General features: G+C 54.9%; 5 protein-coding genes across 5 annotated transcripts; 1 reads left to right on the plus strand and 4 right to left on the minus strand.

Moving 5' to 3' along the window:
• Positions 1 to 1,467: 1,467 nt before the first annotated feature.
• On the plus strand, positions 1,468 to 4,596 carry CH63R_03189 (Tat pathway signal sequence; the record flags this gene model as incomplete). Its single annotated transcript, XM_018298164.1, has 6 exons — positions 1,468 to 1,946; positions 2,004 to 2,499; positions 2,566 to 3,200; positions 3,260 to 3,629; positions 3,689 to 4,235; positions 4,310 to 4,596. 6 exons carry the CDS (start codon positions 1,468 to 1,470, stop codon positions 4,594 to 4,596), a joined length of 2,814 nt encoding a protein of 937 aa, XP_018162980.1.
• A 1,471-nt stretch (positions 4,597 to 6,067) lies between these two features.
• Positions 6,068 to 7,624, minus strand: CH63R_03190 (Zinc carboxypeptidase; the record flags this gene model as incomplete). Its single annotated transcript, XM_018298165.1, has 5 exons — positions 6,068 to 6,572; positions 6,640 to 6,730; positions 6,790 to 6,904; positions 6,975 to 7,231; positions 7,309 to 7,624. The coding sequence occupies 5 exons, from the start codon at positions 7,622 to 7,624 to the stop codon at positions 6,068 to 6,070; spliced, it is 1,284 nt and encodes a 427-aa protein (XP_018162981.1).
• A 2,161-nt stretch (positions 7,625 to 9,785) lies between these two features.
• Positions 9,786 to 10,922, minus strand: CH63R_03191 (F-box domain protein; the record flags this gene model as incomplete). Its single annotated transcript, XM_018298166.1, has 1 exon — positions 9,786 to 10,922. One exon carries the CDS (start codon positions 10,920 to 10,922, stop codon positions 9,786 to 9,788), a length of 1,137 nt encoding a protein of 378 aa, XP_018162982.1.
• Positions 10,923 to 11,698: 776 nt separating this feature from the next.
• Positions 11,699 to 13,066, minus strand: CH63R_03192 (uncharacterized protein; the record flags this gene model as incomplete). The annotated part of the gene is made up of 1 exon (XM_018298167.1): positions 11,699 to 13,066. The coding sequence occupies one exon, from the start codon at positions 13,064 to 13,066 to the stop codon at positions 11,699 to 11,701; it is 1,368 nt and encodes a 455-aa protein (XP_018162983.1).
• A 2,533-nt stretch (positions 13,067 to 15,599) lies between these two features.
• On the minus strand, positions 15,600 to 17,338 carry CH63R_03193 (Tyrosinase central domain-containing protein; the record flags this gene model as incomplete). Its single annotated transcript, XM_018298168.1, has 4 exons — positions 15,600 to 16,345; positions 16,407 to 16,482; positions 16,557 to 16,719; positions 16,800 to 17,338. The coding sequence occupies 4 exons, from the start codon at positions 17,336 to 17,338 to the stop codon at positions 15,600 to 15,602; spliced, it is 1,524 nt and encodes a 507-aa protein (XP_018162984.1).
• Positions 17,339 to 18,117: the final 779 nt, after the last annotated feature.

The following is an 18,117-nucleotide window of genomic DNA, read 5'->3' on the forward strand; positions in this document are numbered from 1 at the left end:
GATCTGTGTCGCGGTGATAGGAGAGGAGGGAGAGAAAGAGAAATAGAAGAATAGGACAAGAGAGAGAAGCTGCTGGAGGGAGGTTATGAGACGTGTCGTTCTTGACTCGGGGTGGTGGTGTGAGGGATATGACCTCTCGCGGCCTTGGACTTTGGCCAGAGCGCGCGATGCGCATCGCGGGGTTCGCATGGTGGAGTGAGCTGTCACCGCCACGGTAACTGTGCTGTACCACCCACCCCAAGGGTACGTACCTCTCTTCATGGTGTAGATAGCTCGGATCTGATAAGATCTGCCCGTCTCGGTTCCGGGGTTTCCCCGATCGTCGCCGTCCCGGTGTGGGGCGGTGTTCTCGGTGCTGTCAGTGAAGCCGGGGCCGGAAAGAGCCTGCCCTCCTTCCCTGTTGAGCTTCTCTGGCTTACGCGACAGGCGACAGCGGGTTGTTTGCTCTGCTCCTGCTGATGATGGCTTCCCTCCCAGTCTTCCGGTGGTTCCAGCTGTTTCGTTCCACTCCGTCAACTGAAACACAAAGACCCCAAGATACGAGCTTCGCAATTCTTTTAAAGGAAATATCAGCTTGTTTCTTATCATTTCCATCTTTCAGTTTCCCGCCGATCATCTTGCCATTGCATCCGTCCTTTTCCTCAACTTTCGACACGCCGCGTATCTTCTCAACAAGACAAGGGACGGTCTAATACAACAATGTCCAAATCATCCGCCACCATATGAAACCTTACTTTCCACTGTCATCGATCTTTCCTGAAATCTTTGCTACTCCTTCCGCCTGTTGTTCAAAGGAAAGAAGTCCCGAGGTCTTTCCTATGATCATTCGAGCCACCTTACAGCCTTCTTTCCCACTGATATAAAAGCCTCCTCTTCCTCTTCCTCTCTCTCTCTCTCTCTACTTTTTCTTCCTTTCTTCCTCCACAACCATTACGCCTCTCTGATTCTCATCTATCACTTATTTCCACTTCCTCAACAACATAATCACTTTAAAACATCCACACGACTATTTGATAGTCTCATTCTTTTCGGTCCATTTGCTCTTCATTCTTTCTTGCTGCCGCAACTTTCTCACCGCAACCCGTCACCTTATTGGTCTCGGACAGTTTAGTCTACTCGCCGTCTGCGAATCTTATGATCCAGGCATTGACCATTCTAACCCATTCTCGGTCTGTTTTGCTATAACCCCTGCCTCATAACAAATACGGTAATACCTGCCCTGCTTACCTCTGACCTACTTGCCCTGTTGCTGTCCTTCTTTTCCCTCTCACCTCTTGCTTGGAGCATCTCTTCTTGACATTATTTTCCATCCATAACTTTCATTACTTTTCGTTTTGACTTGAGAACTTGGCTAACAAATATTTCGTGCCAAGGTTCATCTGCGCACCGGGTCAATACTCGCAATCCTTTCGCCGCCTACGAACAACGCAACGCAACTGGCGCGGTTCATTTATTTCAAGTCCTACCATGGATTGCGACGCAGATACTCTACGAGTGGCCAAGATAGAGCCGAAAGATGAGGCTCAATCGCCTCATCCCCAACACGAGCGGCCGTCATCTGTCTCCCTTCAGGAGCCCAAAAGCGAGCCCGATGAAAAGATTATGCCAGCTTCTTCCGATGACGAGGATTCCGCTAGTACCTCACCACCCCCACACAAGGCGTTTTCGTATCGCAACAAGATGAAGAATATGAAGGACCCTGAGACCTGGGAAACCTTCACCCAGCAGGTCCTGCCGTTGCTTGATGAACTCGAGCCTGAATGCAGGAAAATGGCCTCCTCCCGGAAGCTCCAACCAGCGGTAAGAAAAGCCGCATGTCATTGGTTGCAACAGATCCGCGACCTCCGTGAGCGAGCGGAGCGTTCAAACCAGACTATCGTCGGCGTTCTTGGGAACACCGGTGACGGAAAGAGCTCCACCATCAATGCTCTGCTGGACGAGGAGAAGTAGAACACCCCTGCGAGTTCTCTGTCCAAAGATCATGTTCAGCTAATGCTAGCCAGCTTGCTTCCTACGAACTGCATGCGTGCCTGCACAGCCGTCGCCACCGAGCTGTCGTATAACCATGAAGATGACGAAGAAAACCCATACCGAGCAGAAGTGGAGTTCATCTCCCGTGACGAGTGGTCGCGCGAAGTGAGTGTTCTTCTCAGAGACCTTGTTGCGGACGAGGACATGAAAATGGACGACATGGACCCCAATAGCGATGCTGCGAGGGCTCTTGCAAAGATTCTCGCGGTGTATCCCTCACTGGACACTCGCACGCTGACCGAGAGCAGCTCTGCTCAACTCGTCGAACATCCAAACGTGCGAGAGCTTCTGGGAACGACCAAAACCGTGAAGGCCCCCTCTGCTTCGGAAATCCGAGAACAAGTCGAGCCTTACGTCGACTCCAATGACAAGGATGATGACACGGCGGCTTACTGGCCCTTGGTCAAAGTTGTCAGGATCTTCACCAAGGCTCGCGTTCTTTCGAATGGCGTCACAATTGTCGATCTGGTAAGTGGCCATGCATGGTCTATCCTCCCGAGCGTTTGCAAAGTTTGTTGACACGCATCCCCGCAGCCTGGCCACCAGGATTGGGATGCAGCCCGAGCCGCAGTTGCCTCCCAGTACATGAAGGCTTGCTCAGGCATCTGGATCGTGGCGCCCATCAACAGAGCCGTCGATAACAAGACTGCAAAAGATCTCATGAGCAACTCTATTAGGCGCCAACTCAAGCTCGATGGAGCATACTCGGCCCTGACCATCATCTGTTCGAAGACGGATGATATCACCATCAACTCGGCCATGGAAAGCTTGAAAGGCAAGCTTTGTAAGGAAACCATGCAAGCATGGAAGGACGCTCTTGCATGTGAGCGACGCATCAAGGCTTTAGAGAAGGAGCTTTTGGCACTTCGGAAGCGTCGCAGTGCGACTCAGGCACTCGGTTCGGCCGGCTCCCGCAAGAGACGGGCGAAAAGAGCAAGGACGGAGGCTCCCAGCAAGTCTCGTGCCACTGCTGTCTCGCATGAACCCGCTGACGAGGATGCCGGTACTGAAGCAAGCGCGTCGAAGTTTGATGAGAAGGAACAGGAACTGTACGATTGGAAGCTGGAAAAGAAAGAGCTGATGGATCAAGTCCATGCGCAGTGCATCCAGAGACGGAACGAGCTTTCCAGAGAAGCTGTCAAGCGACACCTTGCCAAAAGCTTCAGAGAGTAGGAACCCCCCCTCGCGAGAGTCTGACTGTCATCGTGGAACCAACTGACTGGCACAGCCTTGACCGCCAAGATGCAGCAGGCTACGAAGCCCAAACCGACGGAGAGCCGCGTGATTACGAGGACATGTCCCGCCAGACTCCCGTGTTCTGTACCAGTAGTCACGTCTACCAGCAGATGCGAGGCCTTCTCATGACCGACAACGACTTGACGCCCGGCTTCGAGACGGAGGACGACACCGAGATCCCCCAGCTCCAGGATCATGCTCAGAAGCTAACCGAGGAGCTGCGTGTTGCTAAGCAGAAAGAAGTGCTGAGCGGCATCTGCCAAATTTTAAACTCGGTTGCGATCTGGGCACAGGATGCTTCGAAATCGACTGTCACCATTGACTCGGCAACCTTGACGACGTCGTTGCAAATGTTCGAGGCAGTGAGTGAAGGTCAAGTTACCCCGAAACGATAACCGCCGAAGCTAACATGACTTGGCAGAATCTCAAGGCTGACGGTCAAAGCTGTATCGACAGGCTGGACATGGAAGCGCAAACCAAACTCTATGACGGGCTGACTCGATTGACCAGCACCGCTACTACGCAGGCGGGAATCATTGCCAACAAATGGCAGAGCATCAACGGAGGTACCTTCAAGGCAATCTGCCGCCGCGGTGGAGTGTTCAAGCATCACGACTTCAACGAGCAACTTCTCGAGCCCATCTTGAACGGCATTTCTGCTACTTGGGACAAGTTTTTCCAGTTCAACATCGCCAGTGTGCTCGACGGCTTTTCAGTTGCGGCTACCGGAAGACTGACTGCGTTCCACGAGGGCATCGTCGAGCAGCTCGGCGACCATGACTTCGGGGAGCTACAAGCTTCGGTGCAGCTTGATCAGCAGCTGAAGCTCCACAAAGAGCGCATCCTGCGGCTTGCCGCGCAGAGTCGGGCGGACATTGACCAAGCCCAGAAGGACGCCAGCCGCGCCTTCAGCCCGGCTGTGGAGGAAGTCATGATGCCCGGCTATCAGCGCTGCGCTGTCGAGAAAGGTAAGGCTTACTTTCCCACCCCCTGCAGATATTGATGCCATGTATGGCTGGCTGACTGAGTCTGCGACCATTAGGAAAGGGGATGGTAAAACGGATGCGGGCCATGATTCAGGAACACATCCGCAAGAACAAGGTCCAGATGTTTCGCAGCGCGGTGAAGAACGTCAGGCACAGCCTCGAGCAGGGGACGAAGCTGGTCGACGATAACATGACGGAGCAGATCAAGACCATCGCCGCAACAATGACGGACGACTACATGCTCGCCCTGGCCGAGAGACAGAAGTCTGCCCATCTTCACGAAGCCAAGTTCAAGAAGGAAGTCATGGAGGTATTGGAAACGGCCGCAAACCATTTCAACTGATCGCGGCGGAAGACAATGAACTTTTTTTTTTCTTTCGAGGGCGGGTTGTCTTTCGCTGGTTGATGCTACGGCACTTGCAGGGTGCATATCATCTCATTCAGAACTGGCGGCATACTCTTGGAATTCGATAGCTTTAGGTCATCTCTAAACGAATCTCATAAACTCTTGAATTTGGCATGTTTGCGGCACCTTTGGTGATGATGCTGGTCCAACTGGACAGATGAACTCTTCCTCAACTTGTCCCAGTTGACAATATTATTTGCTTACATCCATAGTAAGCCTCAATGGCTTAGGGCGTAGTGTTGTTTACTCGCAACAAACAAAATGCTGTAATTGATAAACGATGGAGAATAAAAGAAGGATGCAAAGCTGATGATCCCAGATGTCGTCTCACCCACCTGCAAAACTGTCATTAAACTCTTCACCCCCGCTCCAACCCAAAGCAACAACCTCTGCCAACATTTCACGAAGCCTTGCTCTTCCTCGACAGCCCGACCCCGGCGATGAACAACGTTCTCGCGACCGTGACACCCCCCGTGATGAGGATGCCCATCCAGTCGTACCCAGTCCACGCCGCGGGCGACAGCCTCCCCTGCTCCGACAGGTGCCCGGCCATACCCACCAGCAGCGCGACGTCGATGCACAGGATCGCGGCCTGCGCGGCCTTCCAGACGAGGAGGTCCCCGGTTCGCCGCAGGAGGTATCCGTTGAGGACTGCGGCGCCCAGGAGCGCGCCGCCCTGGTGGTAGAAGAGCATGTCGTGGGCGGCGTCGCGGTTGGCGGCGGACCCGGGCATGAAGGAGTTCAGCGTCGTGTCGCGGGCGAAGAAGGAGAGGTAGGCGCCCCATAGCGCGCAAGGGGGGTCCCAGTAGAGGAAGACGGCGCGGTAGATGGACGGAACGTTGGCTGTCATGATGGCGTGCGCTTGCGGTTATGTGGTTAAGATGGGAAGGGTCGGGATCTGGTGAGACTGTTGGGACGACGACTGGAAACTCGACTTCCAAGAGGACGATGGACCCCTTTCTTATATCCATCCATACGAAAGGTATGTTCGGCTTGAAGGCGGGGCTTAGTGCTGACACGAAATAGTGTCTGGCTACTCGATGCTGATGCTGGGCGTAAGCTGACCGATGCCCCTTGGAGACACCGCGTGTGTAAGTCGGAGGCCAAAGCCAACGACCCGGAATCCGACCTGACCAGTAAGAATACAGAGTCTCGATGCGAATTACAAATGGCGAGCTTCATTGCTCCTTTCAAGGATTCTTAAACCAGGCGGTACCCTGTTCACGGGAAGGTGTCTCATTATTCGTCACATGCTAGGATTGTGCACGCTCGTAGGCCTTCAGCAGATGCAGAACGACTTCAGTTGTTCAGCTCAATTATGGAGCCTGGGTAAATCTTTTGATCATCCTGGTTAACTGGGCTTCGGTATAACCCACGTAGCCCTCCTTGACACACACACACACGCACACTAAACGTTGGCGAGCAGGTACTTGATTCCGTTCCACTGCTCGATGGCACTGGGCAGGATCTGGGCGGCAGGCAGGATGAAACCACCGCCGGAGGCGCCGGCGGGCCTCAGCTCGATGGTCCAGGCGAACTCGGCGCGGGCGGCGCCGGTGAGGTAGTCGGGCGCGCTGCCGGTGGTGGCGTAGAGGGTCGAGCAGCTGGGCCCGTAGGTGAAGCGGGTGCCGTACGACTGGGCGATGGTGTTGGCCGTGTTGCCGGCGAGCGTCATCTGGCGCGCGTGGTTGGCGGCCCGGGCGGAGCAGTCGTAGCCGTAGGGCAGCAGGATGTACTGGCCGTAGCTGTGCCAGTCGATGAAGAGCTTGATGCCGCGGCCGGCGGCGAGGCGGTCGGTGTAGGCCTTGAGGGCGACCATCTCGGGGGTGTCGCCGGCGGCCTGGCCCTTGTACGTCTCGGAGCAGAAGCTCGTGGAGGCGCCGCCGGGGAGTTGCCAGTTGAAGGGCCAGTTTCTGCAAAGCTGTCAGTTTGCTTTCTTATCACGCATATCAGCGTCCAGGTTGATCGGACTACACATACCGGTTGATGTCGGTGCCGATACAGGTGCTGCCAGACCGGGGCTGGCGGTTCTTGCGCCAGAGACGGTCGTTGGTCTGACTGTAGGCGAAACCTAGCCGGTTCCATCAGTGACTGTATGTACACTTGCAGGATGTCCAAGAGATGACTTACCGTCGGGGTTGACGATGGGCAGGATGTAGAAGTCGTACTTGTCGAGAAGGGCCTTGACAGCAGCGTCGTTCTTTTGGTAACCGTCAATAAGCTGGTAGGTCAAGTACTCGACCACCTGTTTCATCTTGGTTAGTGATGATATCTTGAGGTTGCAACTACGTAACGCAGGGTTCTGGTTGGCGTACCATGGTCGTGACCCATTCGCGGGCGTGGACAGTACCGTGCCAGTAGATGGCGGGCTTGGAGTCCTTGCCGCCGCTACCCCAGAGGTGAATACCAAGGAGCGAGCGTCCGCCGTACGAGTTACCAGCGTTGATCAACTCAGAGTTGGAGGGGAAGTTGGACTGCAAGTCGCGGATGAACTGCTGGTGGTCGGCGAAGGTGTGGTACGAGTTGAACCACGTCAGGCTGGGAAGAGCCTGGAGGCTGACATCGTCGTTTCCTGTGAAACTTGTCAGTATCAATCACTTTTCTAGATTCGTGGGAGCTTCGGGAGGAAAGGGAAAAGGGGAAACTCACTCTCATAGGGGGCAAATTTGCCCTCCTCGGCGATGGTGGCGCCGAGGTCCTCGTGCAGGACCGACGTCTCGAGGCCAAGCTTCTCGAACTTGGAAACGTCACCCGCGGGGATGGCGACGTCCAGGTGCTCGCTGTTGTCGAGGTTGAAGGGGATCGCGGCGATGTTGGCGATCTTCTTCTTGATCGAGGCGGCGTCGTTGTGCGTGGAGATGCGGAAGGCCTTGAAGCCGTCGTAGCTGATCTTCTTCTCCAGGGGCGTGACGGCCGCGGCGGACGCCAGCGGCAGCACAAGGGCGAGACCGGCGAGGAACTTCATGGTCGCTGGGGCTTGTCTAGCTTCCGTGAAAAGTTCCAGATGGACGGGGAGATCGAGAAAGAGGGAGGAGGCGCTGGCAGGCTGGAGACTGAAAGGAACGAGACCATCTTCGACGATCTTATGCCCCTATTTATGGAGATCGGACGACGGGATATCTGTGTGGTCATGTTGCGGTGTGAGGACGGGTTGCTGTGCGTGGCACCAGCCGAGATGGTGTCACCAGCCCGACCTTTGCAGAAACAGGTAGGTGTGATTGTGGCTTCTAAGCGCCCCCGCGCCCATGATAAGGGGTTTTGGAGAGCTTCCATGCAGAGAAACCCCGCGGTGTAAGTCGGATGAACAGCCCGGGGCGATTCCAGGCGAGCTGATGACCATCGCCATCTCCCACGAGGACGGCAACTTGACCGGTTTGGGGAGCAAATGCCGGACGGCAGGGATCAGGCCAGCCACTGCCGAGAAGACAGACGCTGCCGTGAGGGGATGGATGGATTAAACAGTCTGGAGCAGCTCACATAACACAAGCAGCTGAACCTGCTGAGGCAATAAAGCAAAAGGTCGTTGGGCTGGCTATCAGCTCGGGACCTCGCTTAACCAGGGACTGAGGAGGACATGTGAGCCCAGAGCGTCTATCCTGTCCTTTTGACCTTCCTAAACGGACGTCTTCGAGACCGAGCAGACTCCAGCTTTGCGCTGAGCCAAGACGCGAGACTTGTCAGCACCGCAGGCCCAGCCTCCTGCATGGCGATCTCCTCGGCCGACGCGGACACGGAATGGGGAATAGGCGGGTTAGCCGGCTGCAGCGTTCGAGGAAACGCCGGGATGGAGCACGCAACTCGCACGCAACCCGTCGAAATCCTTCACACCTGCCGTTAAGGTTTAAGCTTAAAGCCTTCGCAAGTCGTCGGGGCGGCGATTGCTGGCGGCGGCGCAGCTCGCTGGGACGAGCCGAGTTCTTGCAAGGCCCTGGTCCTCCCCCCCCTCCCCCCCCCGCCAGCAAGTGTCAACCCCCTCCCCGCGCGGCGATACGACCCTGATTCGGGGACTGACAAGGCCCTGCAGCTTACTGACATGACAGTGGGATGGCGCCAGCAATGGTCTGTCGTGTTCCGCAAGAAGCAGGCGTGTGTGTGCTGCGTCTCTGTGCGAACTGCAGCACGTTGAGTCATTTATTTCGACTGGACGTGAGCGGGGGGGGGAGTGTGTATTATCTGGAACAGGCGAGTTCAGAATGGCTATCGTCGGCCATTCTGAGATTACAATCTTGGGCTTGGGGACGAGAGCAAAACTCCGCATTGAGGGGGGGGGGGGGAAGCTATCTCAATCTGGCAGCTGTTAAGATGGTGACGAATCGCCAAGACTTCAGAGACACAAGCCAAGGGTAGCACTTGTCGAGCTTTATCGACCCCGGCTTTTCAGTCGCCGAGATCCAAGGCTGGCATCTTGGCAATGTGACGGTATAGCCAAGTTGTGTGTAAGCTGCTGGAACCTTGACACATTATGCTGGATATGTCCTCGCGAAGCCACTGAGAGTCAGCCGTTCCTAGGTCGGGCAAGATAGTCTTCTCTGGAGGCTTGTCGATGATTGTCTATGCATCTCTTAAATGCTATCTCGCGCCCATTGACAAAATCTACGCTATTCATCGTGTTCAAGCATTGAGTCGACTTGTAGATAGTCACATGACGGTGTTCTGTCATTGTCCGAGCCGATTATCCCCGATCTCTTGATTTTGAGATATTTGAATTCAGCACCAGCAACGATGAGACGTTTCCTGTTGTGGAATAAAGAAAACCGTCGTTGTCAGTCTTCCACAAAAAAAAAAAAAAAACCCCCCACCTCGTTTACAGCATCTATGCTTGTATTTTGACAGCTTAATGACGAATCAAGGTTCCTTTCAAGCTGAGAAAGTTCCAGCAGCGTATAACTACAACCGCGGAAAGGCTAGCACACCATTCATGAGTTTTGTAGCAATTTATTCAAGTCCGAAGCCAATGAGTAAAGTCGATATTGGGAATGACGTCGCGCATGACAGCCAGAAGCCATCATGTGAGGGTTACTTGCACAACTTCCGATTATGGGTCTCTAATATATTGAATTCAAGCAGTTATGCCAAAGAGAACGTGTAGTTACCCGTTATTTTAGCGTGTTCTTCCAAGCCAGTTATTAGTCCATGTCAACTTCATCGTCTGACGTCGCGGTGGTGTCTTCGATAGTCACGCCGTGCTTTTGCGACTCCATCGTGATCTCTTCCATCCACTTCATGTCGACCTTTTCCCAACATATGAGTTCATACCGAATGACCTTCAAATCAGGGCACACCTGCTCTGAACGACCTGCAAATACACTCAAGTCCTCATTGAACGGTCCGCGAGATAAATCCAACAGCGTCAGCCTCCTGAGCCTTGCCGGGAGTAGTTTCGCCAGCAGGTCAGTGTTCTCGGCGACATAATTGCTGTAATCACCCCGCTCGTTCCACAAACTCCCGCCGTCGAGTTCAAGATACTCCAGTGCCTCAAAGTCTCGCACCGATGTGAGCAGTCTCGGCGTAAAGGGACCGGTGCCCGGCAAGCGCGGCCGCTGCTGCCACACTCTAAACCTCAACGTGAGCTCGAGCAGTTGCGATTTGACCGGCCCGAGTGCATCCGCCACGTCCTGCGGCGAGCATAGCTCTCGTCTATCATTCGAATGATTACATCGTCGGGCAGAGTTGTACCAGAGCTTCTTCAGACTAGGAAAGCCCTTTAGAAGCTCGCTGATCTCCGTCGCCGTGAAGTCCGCTCCTGTGAGGATGAGCACCCTGACGCCGTGGAGTTGAAGAGGGGCTTCGAGCCCCCGGGGGCCGATGAGCCAGAGGGAGTCGAGGTTCGGAGCCGCGTCGGCGAGTGGCTGCGCCAAGTTTGCAAAGTCATCCAGGTGGAGTCGGCAATCCACCAACTTGGACAACAGCGGCCCCTTTCCAGTAGCATTTGACACCTGGGACAGTGTCTGAAACGCCTTTCTCGGGTCGGTCTGGGAAACGTGATACTCCAGCGTGCGGAGATTGGGTGTGTGAGCTATGATGAGGTCCGTCATGAAGTTCTTAACCAGGCCTTCATCGGCATCGTGATACCTGATCCCCCGCCCCGGATGATTGTGTGGGTCTAGAAGGATCTGAGAGAGGTCTTGAGGGACCGGCACACCGAGGCGTGTGGCCGCGAGAGCAATTGTCTGGAACTCTTCTTCGCTCAGGACCAAGTGGCCGCAGCTATTGTTGGCGATCTCCTTCACCCGGTAGGCAATGTCCGGGTTCTCCATGAACATCCTAAGGAGACCTGGACGGTTGTCTTGCCGCTCAGAATGGCCCCATCTGTCTTGAGTCCCTGCAAACTGTACCTTTTCGAATATTGCGGTGATGGCGATGTTTCGTAAACGTCGAGAGACTGCAGAAAGGGAGAGCAGGCTCGAACGGTCCGCCTTTCGGAGCTCAAGACAGATGTGTTCGATAATCTCTTGTGGGATATTCTCAAAGTCGGTTGCCATCTTGGAATGGGATTCGTGACTAGATAGAGTGTTCGGATCGTTGGCTACGCCTTGCGGAAGGTCTACGTTCGTGATCGTTCGAGTAAGCCTTTCAACTATTAGTCAAAGGGACCTTACTTTGATCGAAACACAAACAGGACTGAGAGAATACCAGATTCATTGGGTGTCTTTCCAGTTAAAAAAACACAATGTTTTGAGGTGGCCTGTTGCAAGCATTTTGTCATCTGGATTTTGGCGCATGGCTGCCTAGTCTCTCCACCTCGATGCATGCAAAGGAAGTATTGTTAACCAATCGTCGCTTTCTAATGACTATATACAGACACTAGTCATTGGCCCAGTCATTATGAAATACTTCTCAAATTGTCGCGTCCTCTGGCTCCCCTGGGATAGCAACAGTGGGAAACACGCCCCGTGAACTGCGTTGAAATTAAATCAAAACCTTGACCCCACGCAACTCGATCGAGTCTAGAATTATGTCCCTGAATGTATCTCAAGATTCTCCTTACAACGCCAAATTGCCCAGTGTATCAGCTGCTCCGGCCAAATGACGAGCCCCGTCATTCCCAGTCTTTCTCAACTTTCCAAGCTTCACTGGGTTTCAACCCAGCAGCACCAAAGTTGCAGTCGCGATGCCCCCATTTTCTACGAAAGATTTCTCTGCCGGCCTCTGTTATGACGTCTATCCCCTCCTGGAACCCCAAGGCGTCGTAGGCGTACGGCTCGCGAGGGTCCCCGCCCCTTTGACCTAGTTGCCACGTGTTCCTGTCCCGGTCCGCGTGTTTATAGTTGTACATATCCTGGCTGATGCGGTGAAGCGCCCGGAAGGAGTCCAAGGGGTCGACAGCCTTCGCAGCGTCCTCCCTGGAGTCATCCGTCTCATCACCAACACGAGCACCGGTCTGGTCGAGCTCGGGCACGGGGAGGCTCCGCTTGTTCTCCTCCCGGACGCTCTCGCCCATGACTTTGGTCGGCGGTGGCGGGTTCGGATCCGTGAAGCCGAAGCCTTCGGGAACCTCCGACTCGCGGTACAGAACGCGCAGGTCGTCCAGGACGGATCCCACGTCTTGTACAATACCGACCTTTACTTCCTTGACACTCCACCCGGCCTCCTCGAGGCGCCAGTACATGTCGCAGTCCGACATGTAGTACGGGATGAACGTGTCGAAGCCGCCGACATCCCCGTAAGCCCGCGGGTTCACAAGCGTCAGGTGGTCGTACGCGAAGAACCGGGCTCCCCATTTATGGTCACTGCGCATCGTGTCGTTCAACTCGCTGATGGCCAGTTCGTAGATGGTCTGGTAGTCCGGCGTGTTGACTGGCCCCGTGACGCCTTCCATGCCCTCCTCGTACGAGAGCACGAACGAGTCCATGTGGCCCCAGAAGTAGTACGACCACGGCTCCTCCCTCGCCACGGTGGTGAAGTAGTTCTGCAACTGGGCAAAGTTCAGCAGGACCGGCGTGCGCATGACGTGGACTCCCAACATGTGCAGCTGGGTGTAGTTGAGGTACAGGGGGTTCTGTAACGTCAGACGGCCTCTGGCGTTGGCATCATGCACCCCCGTGTTCTCCACGATGTAGATTTGGTCGGCCGGCCACCCGGCCGTGATGTACCCGACGACGGTCTGCAGCAGCATCGGCCAGCTTCGCGTGAAGCCGATGAGCAGCGGCGGGGCCGTCGACAGCGAGTATTTGTGATAGACGTTGGGCTTCTTGGCCTTGTTCCAGGCGGGGACCGGCGGCGGCATGCCCGACGACAGCAGCGGGAATGGGTCCTTGACCGGCGGCGGCGTCCATTCCGGCTGCGGTTTCAACTTGGGCGTCGGCCTCGGCGACGGGGTCGGGCTCGTGATGACGGGTGGCGGCTTGGTGTCGGAGTCGGCGATGCGCTCGACGACCATGTTCTTGAACTCGATCTGGAGGAACATGAAGAGCAGGCAAAGAGCGAGGACGATGTATAAGATCGGAACCTGTTGCCGTGATCGGGGTTTCGCTACCGAAAGCATTCGCGGCGCTATCAAGGACACCATGGTCGACGAAACAAAGTCGTGATAAGTCGTGCTAGTCTCTGAGGATGTTGAATTCAAAGTGAACCGTATGCGTTCTCCGTCGTAGAACCAGATTAATGACCCCCGTTCGCAGCGTGGGCAGATTACGGTAGGACGCAGTGGTGACGTGTCCCGTTGCCCAAAGGATATATGGTACGGAATGAGAGAAAAAAGAGAGCCGGTTCTCTCTGGTTTTATTCTTCTTGGGATGAAGCAGTTTGCTTGTTTTTGGTCAGTGACGTCGGTCCGAGTGTAAAACAGGATCGCAAGGGGCTGGTGTGTCCGCGAGGAGGCAGACAACGTCCGTCTGTCTGTTACTTGCCTTTGTATCTGGCCTTACAACAGCTACTCTAGTCACCGACAACGTCTATCAATCGATCCCTTGCTGGGAAGTGAACTCTGAGGACTTTTAACGCTCTTCATTTCGACGTGCCAGTTGCAGCTTCTTAACAACTAGTTCCCTCGGTAGTTAGTACGTGTTGATAGCGTCGAGCACGTCGGAATGGGATGCCGTTACATCAGAAGTTGAGACAAAATCATTGGACGAAGACGGCCGGAAACGAAATAGGCAGTCCGACCGAGGAAACCGGGTGACAGACAAACCCGAACACCCTGAAGTTGGTTTTAGGTAGGGAATACCTAGGCCAAGTCTTGTTCTCTCACTGGCAACTATGTACTGCTCACCCAGCTCTAGCGCGAGGATGGCTGGGATAGCTATGCCCTGCTATGAGTTCGGGGATTTTTATCACCCGCCAGCGATGCTATGAGAAGGAAGGTTGCTGGTGCGAGAACCTCTGGAAGTTAAGTTCCTCTCTGCAACCTCCTGTGACACAAGAGCCCGCAACGTCAGACTCTAAATTGAGCCAAAGGGGGGCAGACGCCGCCAACCACAACCACCCCACGCGCCGCTCGCCTCACACACCAATGCTAAATCTGGGTACTTGTATGTAGCTGTCTCCATGCACATACCTCATTCGGATTCAGACGTTTCGAAACGGAAGCGCCACGCGTTTCTTGGACAGAGGGGGAGAGGCCCTGGTGGACGCGGAGACCTCGTCGGCGCGCTTTGATGGGCCCGATCGACCGGGGGGCACGTTCCAGTCTAGGGATGGGGGAGGCTCTGGGCGGGTCTCGAATGGCAGAATGCGCGGGCTCTATGGGCGTCACCGTCTGATCTCGGAAAGCTTGAGCTGTCGAGAAACGTTTTGTTTCCCTCGAGGAGGGTGGCCTGCAACATTGTATGCGGCTCGGGGCGCGGTGGTCCCAGGTGGGTCAGTTGGCCGATTCCCTTCTATCGGCGTCATTGGATCCCCTGCCCAGCATTATTATAGACTGTCAAGTAATAACGCGGAACCTTTTGTTTCACAAATGCTGAATTTCGCCTCTTCGTTAGACACACTGTGGTAGGAACGGTGCGGGTTCAAGGCGAACACGATTTCTCGCCAGAGTTCAATCTGGCCGCAACGACTCACTCTCGGAAGCTTGGTAGTCAGTCAGGGAAGAAACTTTTCCAACAGAACTTCGATCAGCAAGATACGGACATGAATTCTATCGAACCTATCTAATCCGGCGGTATAGATGGTCCAACTGATTCGAATATACCAGGAAAACGGAAGTATAACATAATGACAGAGAGCGGCCTGAGCAGCAGCAACACGGCTCAGGACCTTCAAGCTGCGCTCACTCAACTCTGCTTATCCAGAGAGCCAACCAGACCAAAAGAGGACATTGGGATATTCCGAGACGAGTACAAAGAAATCTATCAAACAGTTGCAATGCCTCGGACAGATGAGAGAATCGGTCAAGGCTAAGAAGCCTGCAGAGATGGAAACATCCGGATTCTGTCAATAGTCCAATCATGATGAGATCGTTGTTGACATACAGTTCTCTCAGCTTGACAAGTGAGTTTAGGTGAATTTGTACAGCGAGCTGTATATTTTCCAATGGCCGGGCATTAGATGAAGTTCTCCGGCGCAGGGTTAGCACGATGTTTCTTCCAGCCGATAGCACCAATCTGTTCATGTAGCCGACAAGTCGGCTCTCCTTCCATGAGACCAGCTGGTTCAGAAAACCAACTAGCTGAGATTCCAGTGCCACTTTACACTCACAGCTCAAGGGACTCTTGCCTTCAACATCAGTTTGTAGGCAGCCAGATTAAGACTAGGCATCGCCTATTCAGAAACGATTAGCCCTGGGCGGGGCGGTGCCGACCTTTTCTATTGGTAACTCTGCGATGGTGGCAAATGCGTCGATACTCATCATTGCTGCGTTAGTCAGTATTCGATAGGCTCTCGTGGTAGCACATGGCGACCTAGGAAATATCGCAGCGAGCAAGGATGAACAACAGCGAGACGCGCAGAAAAGAGGGTATCATGTCTATTATAATCTGCAGCTAAAAAAATCACCGCCCGAATCACTGGTACATATAGCATAATGGCGCGCCGGACGCCGTATTCATCAGGTACTTGATCTTTACCGGCGAATTGATGGGCGTCAGGTCGATGGCGTCCTCGACGCTGCCGTTAGGGCTCTTGGGGTTGTCCTGCAGCGTCATGGTGCCGAAGACGTCCTGCCGGTTTCTGAAGTTGAGGTTCTGCCAGATCCAGTAAACGCGGTCGACCTGGGCCTGGTGCAGCCAGAAGGCGGGATCCCCGGGCGCGATGAAGGCGTCCGCGCCGGGGTCGCCGCCGATGATCAAGTGGCCGCCGCCGTGGACGCCGAGCGTGTTGGGGAAGAAGCGGTCGTCGCCCTGCAGCAGGGACGAGAAGTTCTTGATGGTCGTCTGCTGGAGGATGAGCAGTGTCGTGTTACGGAACGAGTTGAAGCGGGTGGCGACGTCTTTGTTCAGGTCCCGCTTGAGGCACCGCGGGAGGTCCTCGAGCGGGTTCGAGACGTTGAAGGGCTTGTCCGTGCCGTACTGCGCCAGCGCGGCGGGACCGATGTGTACCCGCATGTCCTTGAAAGGGCCTTCTTTCACGCAGCCGCCGCCGGAGCCTGGTTTGAGGGTGATGAGGTTCTTTGTGAACGGCTGGCGGAGTCGGAGGCCGTCGTGGGGGATGAATTCGCCGTCGCTTCCTAGCGATGTCTCGGATCCGTCGAAAACGGGCGAGGCGGCCGGGTTGTTGATGTCCAGGCCCCATTCCCAGTAGGGCAGAGCTCCTGTAGACGCGTCAACATCAACCTCATTCCGTCAGGGGGGGAGGGAATGTTGTAGGTCTACCTTTATATCCACACTGAGAGCGCAATCTCTGTTCAAAACTGGCGAGATAATACCGGTGCCAGGCGAAGAAAGACGCCTGAAATACTTGTCAGTGACGGACCTGCGATAACCAGACTGCATAGTCTGACGGGAAAACACAAAATAGCTTACAGTAAGATGTGTGTTCTTGAAACTGGTGTAGTGAACCGCGACAAAGTCGTCGTAAAGGGATTTCGCCATGGGAACCCGCTTCGGATCTGACAAGACAGGCTGCCTCATGATACACTGGACAGCCGCAATGAAAGCCTTGCGTTCAGGTGGTGGCAGAGACCGCCTTGTTGTTTAACATTAGCACCAGAAGCATGGCGAGAGCTCCTCCGGCTCCGAAGGCCCTCCTCAGGACGGATCACTCACCATTCCTTACGCATGGGCACATTCGCGCCTTGGCATGGATTGTTGTCGCCTAGATGTGTTTGCGGTGTGTTCATGGTCCGCGCATTCTTGAGTGCCCTCAAGTTCAGCTTCGCCAACGCTGTCCCGTTGTTTATCTCCTCATCAGTAAAGTCGGGCTTGGGCTTTGGTGGTACAGGTTGTGGTTTTGACGCCGGTGGTGCAGGTTTTGGTTTCGGCGCTGGTGCTACCGGGGCCGGCCGTGGCAGCGGTTTCGTAGTGGGTGCTGCAGTTGGTTTCCTAGACGGTGTCGTAGATGGTTTCGTAGGTGGTTTCGTAGGTGGTGTCGGAGGTGGTGCTGGGGACGGTGGAGGAACCGGGGCCGGAGGAGGCACGACGGGTGGTGGCACAGGGACTATTGATGGTGCCGGTACTGGCGCGGGCGCTTGAGGGGGCTGTTGAGGCCTCTTCTTGCTGCGGTGGCCCTCGACGGACGGAACGAGCGTGAGCAGGAGGACGAGGGCGACGATCAAGAACCATCCCCAGCGCGAACATGGTGCCATTGCGCCGCAGTGTGGGAGAACTTGCAAGACAGCTTCTTCGCCACAGACGAGACAAGACGGCTCGATTTCAACCCGCGACTGCGTTTCCACAATGACAAGGCGAGGATGAGCCGACGATATAAAGACGACAAGAGCGTCGCTCCATGCCGCCGCCTGGTTTCATGGTCTAGAGGCCGGGAAAAGTATGGGGACCTGCCTCGGCGCGCTGAGACAGAGGCTATTTCTGCTTTGATGGGGTGGGATGACCCGGTTCGATCTGAGAACAGGTAGACTTCCTGCGAAAGACGGCCGCCATTGGTCGCGAGCGACGTTGGGAAACACGATCTCTCAACTCTGTTCAGCTTGGTTCAAGGACCGTGCCTGTATCTCGCCTCATGGACTGAACTGCTAGTGGAATGACACCTGCTCTGCCTCATCAACAACTATCATCACTTCCTCGGCCGACGGCAGCCAGCGGGTCATACCAATCACCCATCATCAGCAGACTTCCCGGGCCCGCAGCCTCCCGAAAGCTGAAATGATCAGAAGTACGAATAGAGGCAAGAAGCCAACTCTTTTCCGCCCCAGTATCTTTCCAAGGTGATGAAATGATGGCGAGGAGTCCAAAAGAGGAACCGATACCGAGTGGTCAGGTGGTAAATAGAGCGAACTTGCATCCGTACACGGCTCAGTCGTTTGGTACGCTGAGTGCCAGCGCCGACTGTGTTACACTACCCAAGCGCTAGAAATGACTCGCCGTACCTTTTGGACGAGGTGCCCCTTTTGCTGTTGCAGTTCAG

This window comes from Colletotrichum higginsianum, chromosome 2, assembly GCF_001672515.1.
Source record: "Colletotrichum higginsianum IMI 349063 chromosome 2, whole genome shotgun sequence".
Taxonomy (NCBI): domain Eukaryota; kingdom Fungi; phylum Ascomycota; class Sordariomycetes; order Glomerellales; family Glomerellaceae; genus Colletotrichum; species Colletotrichum higginsianum.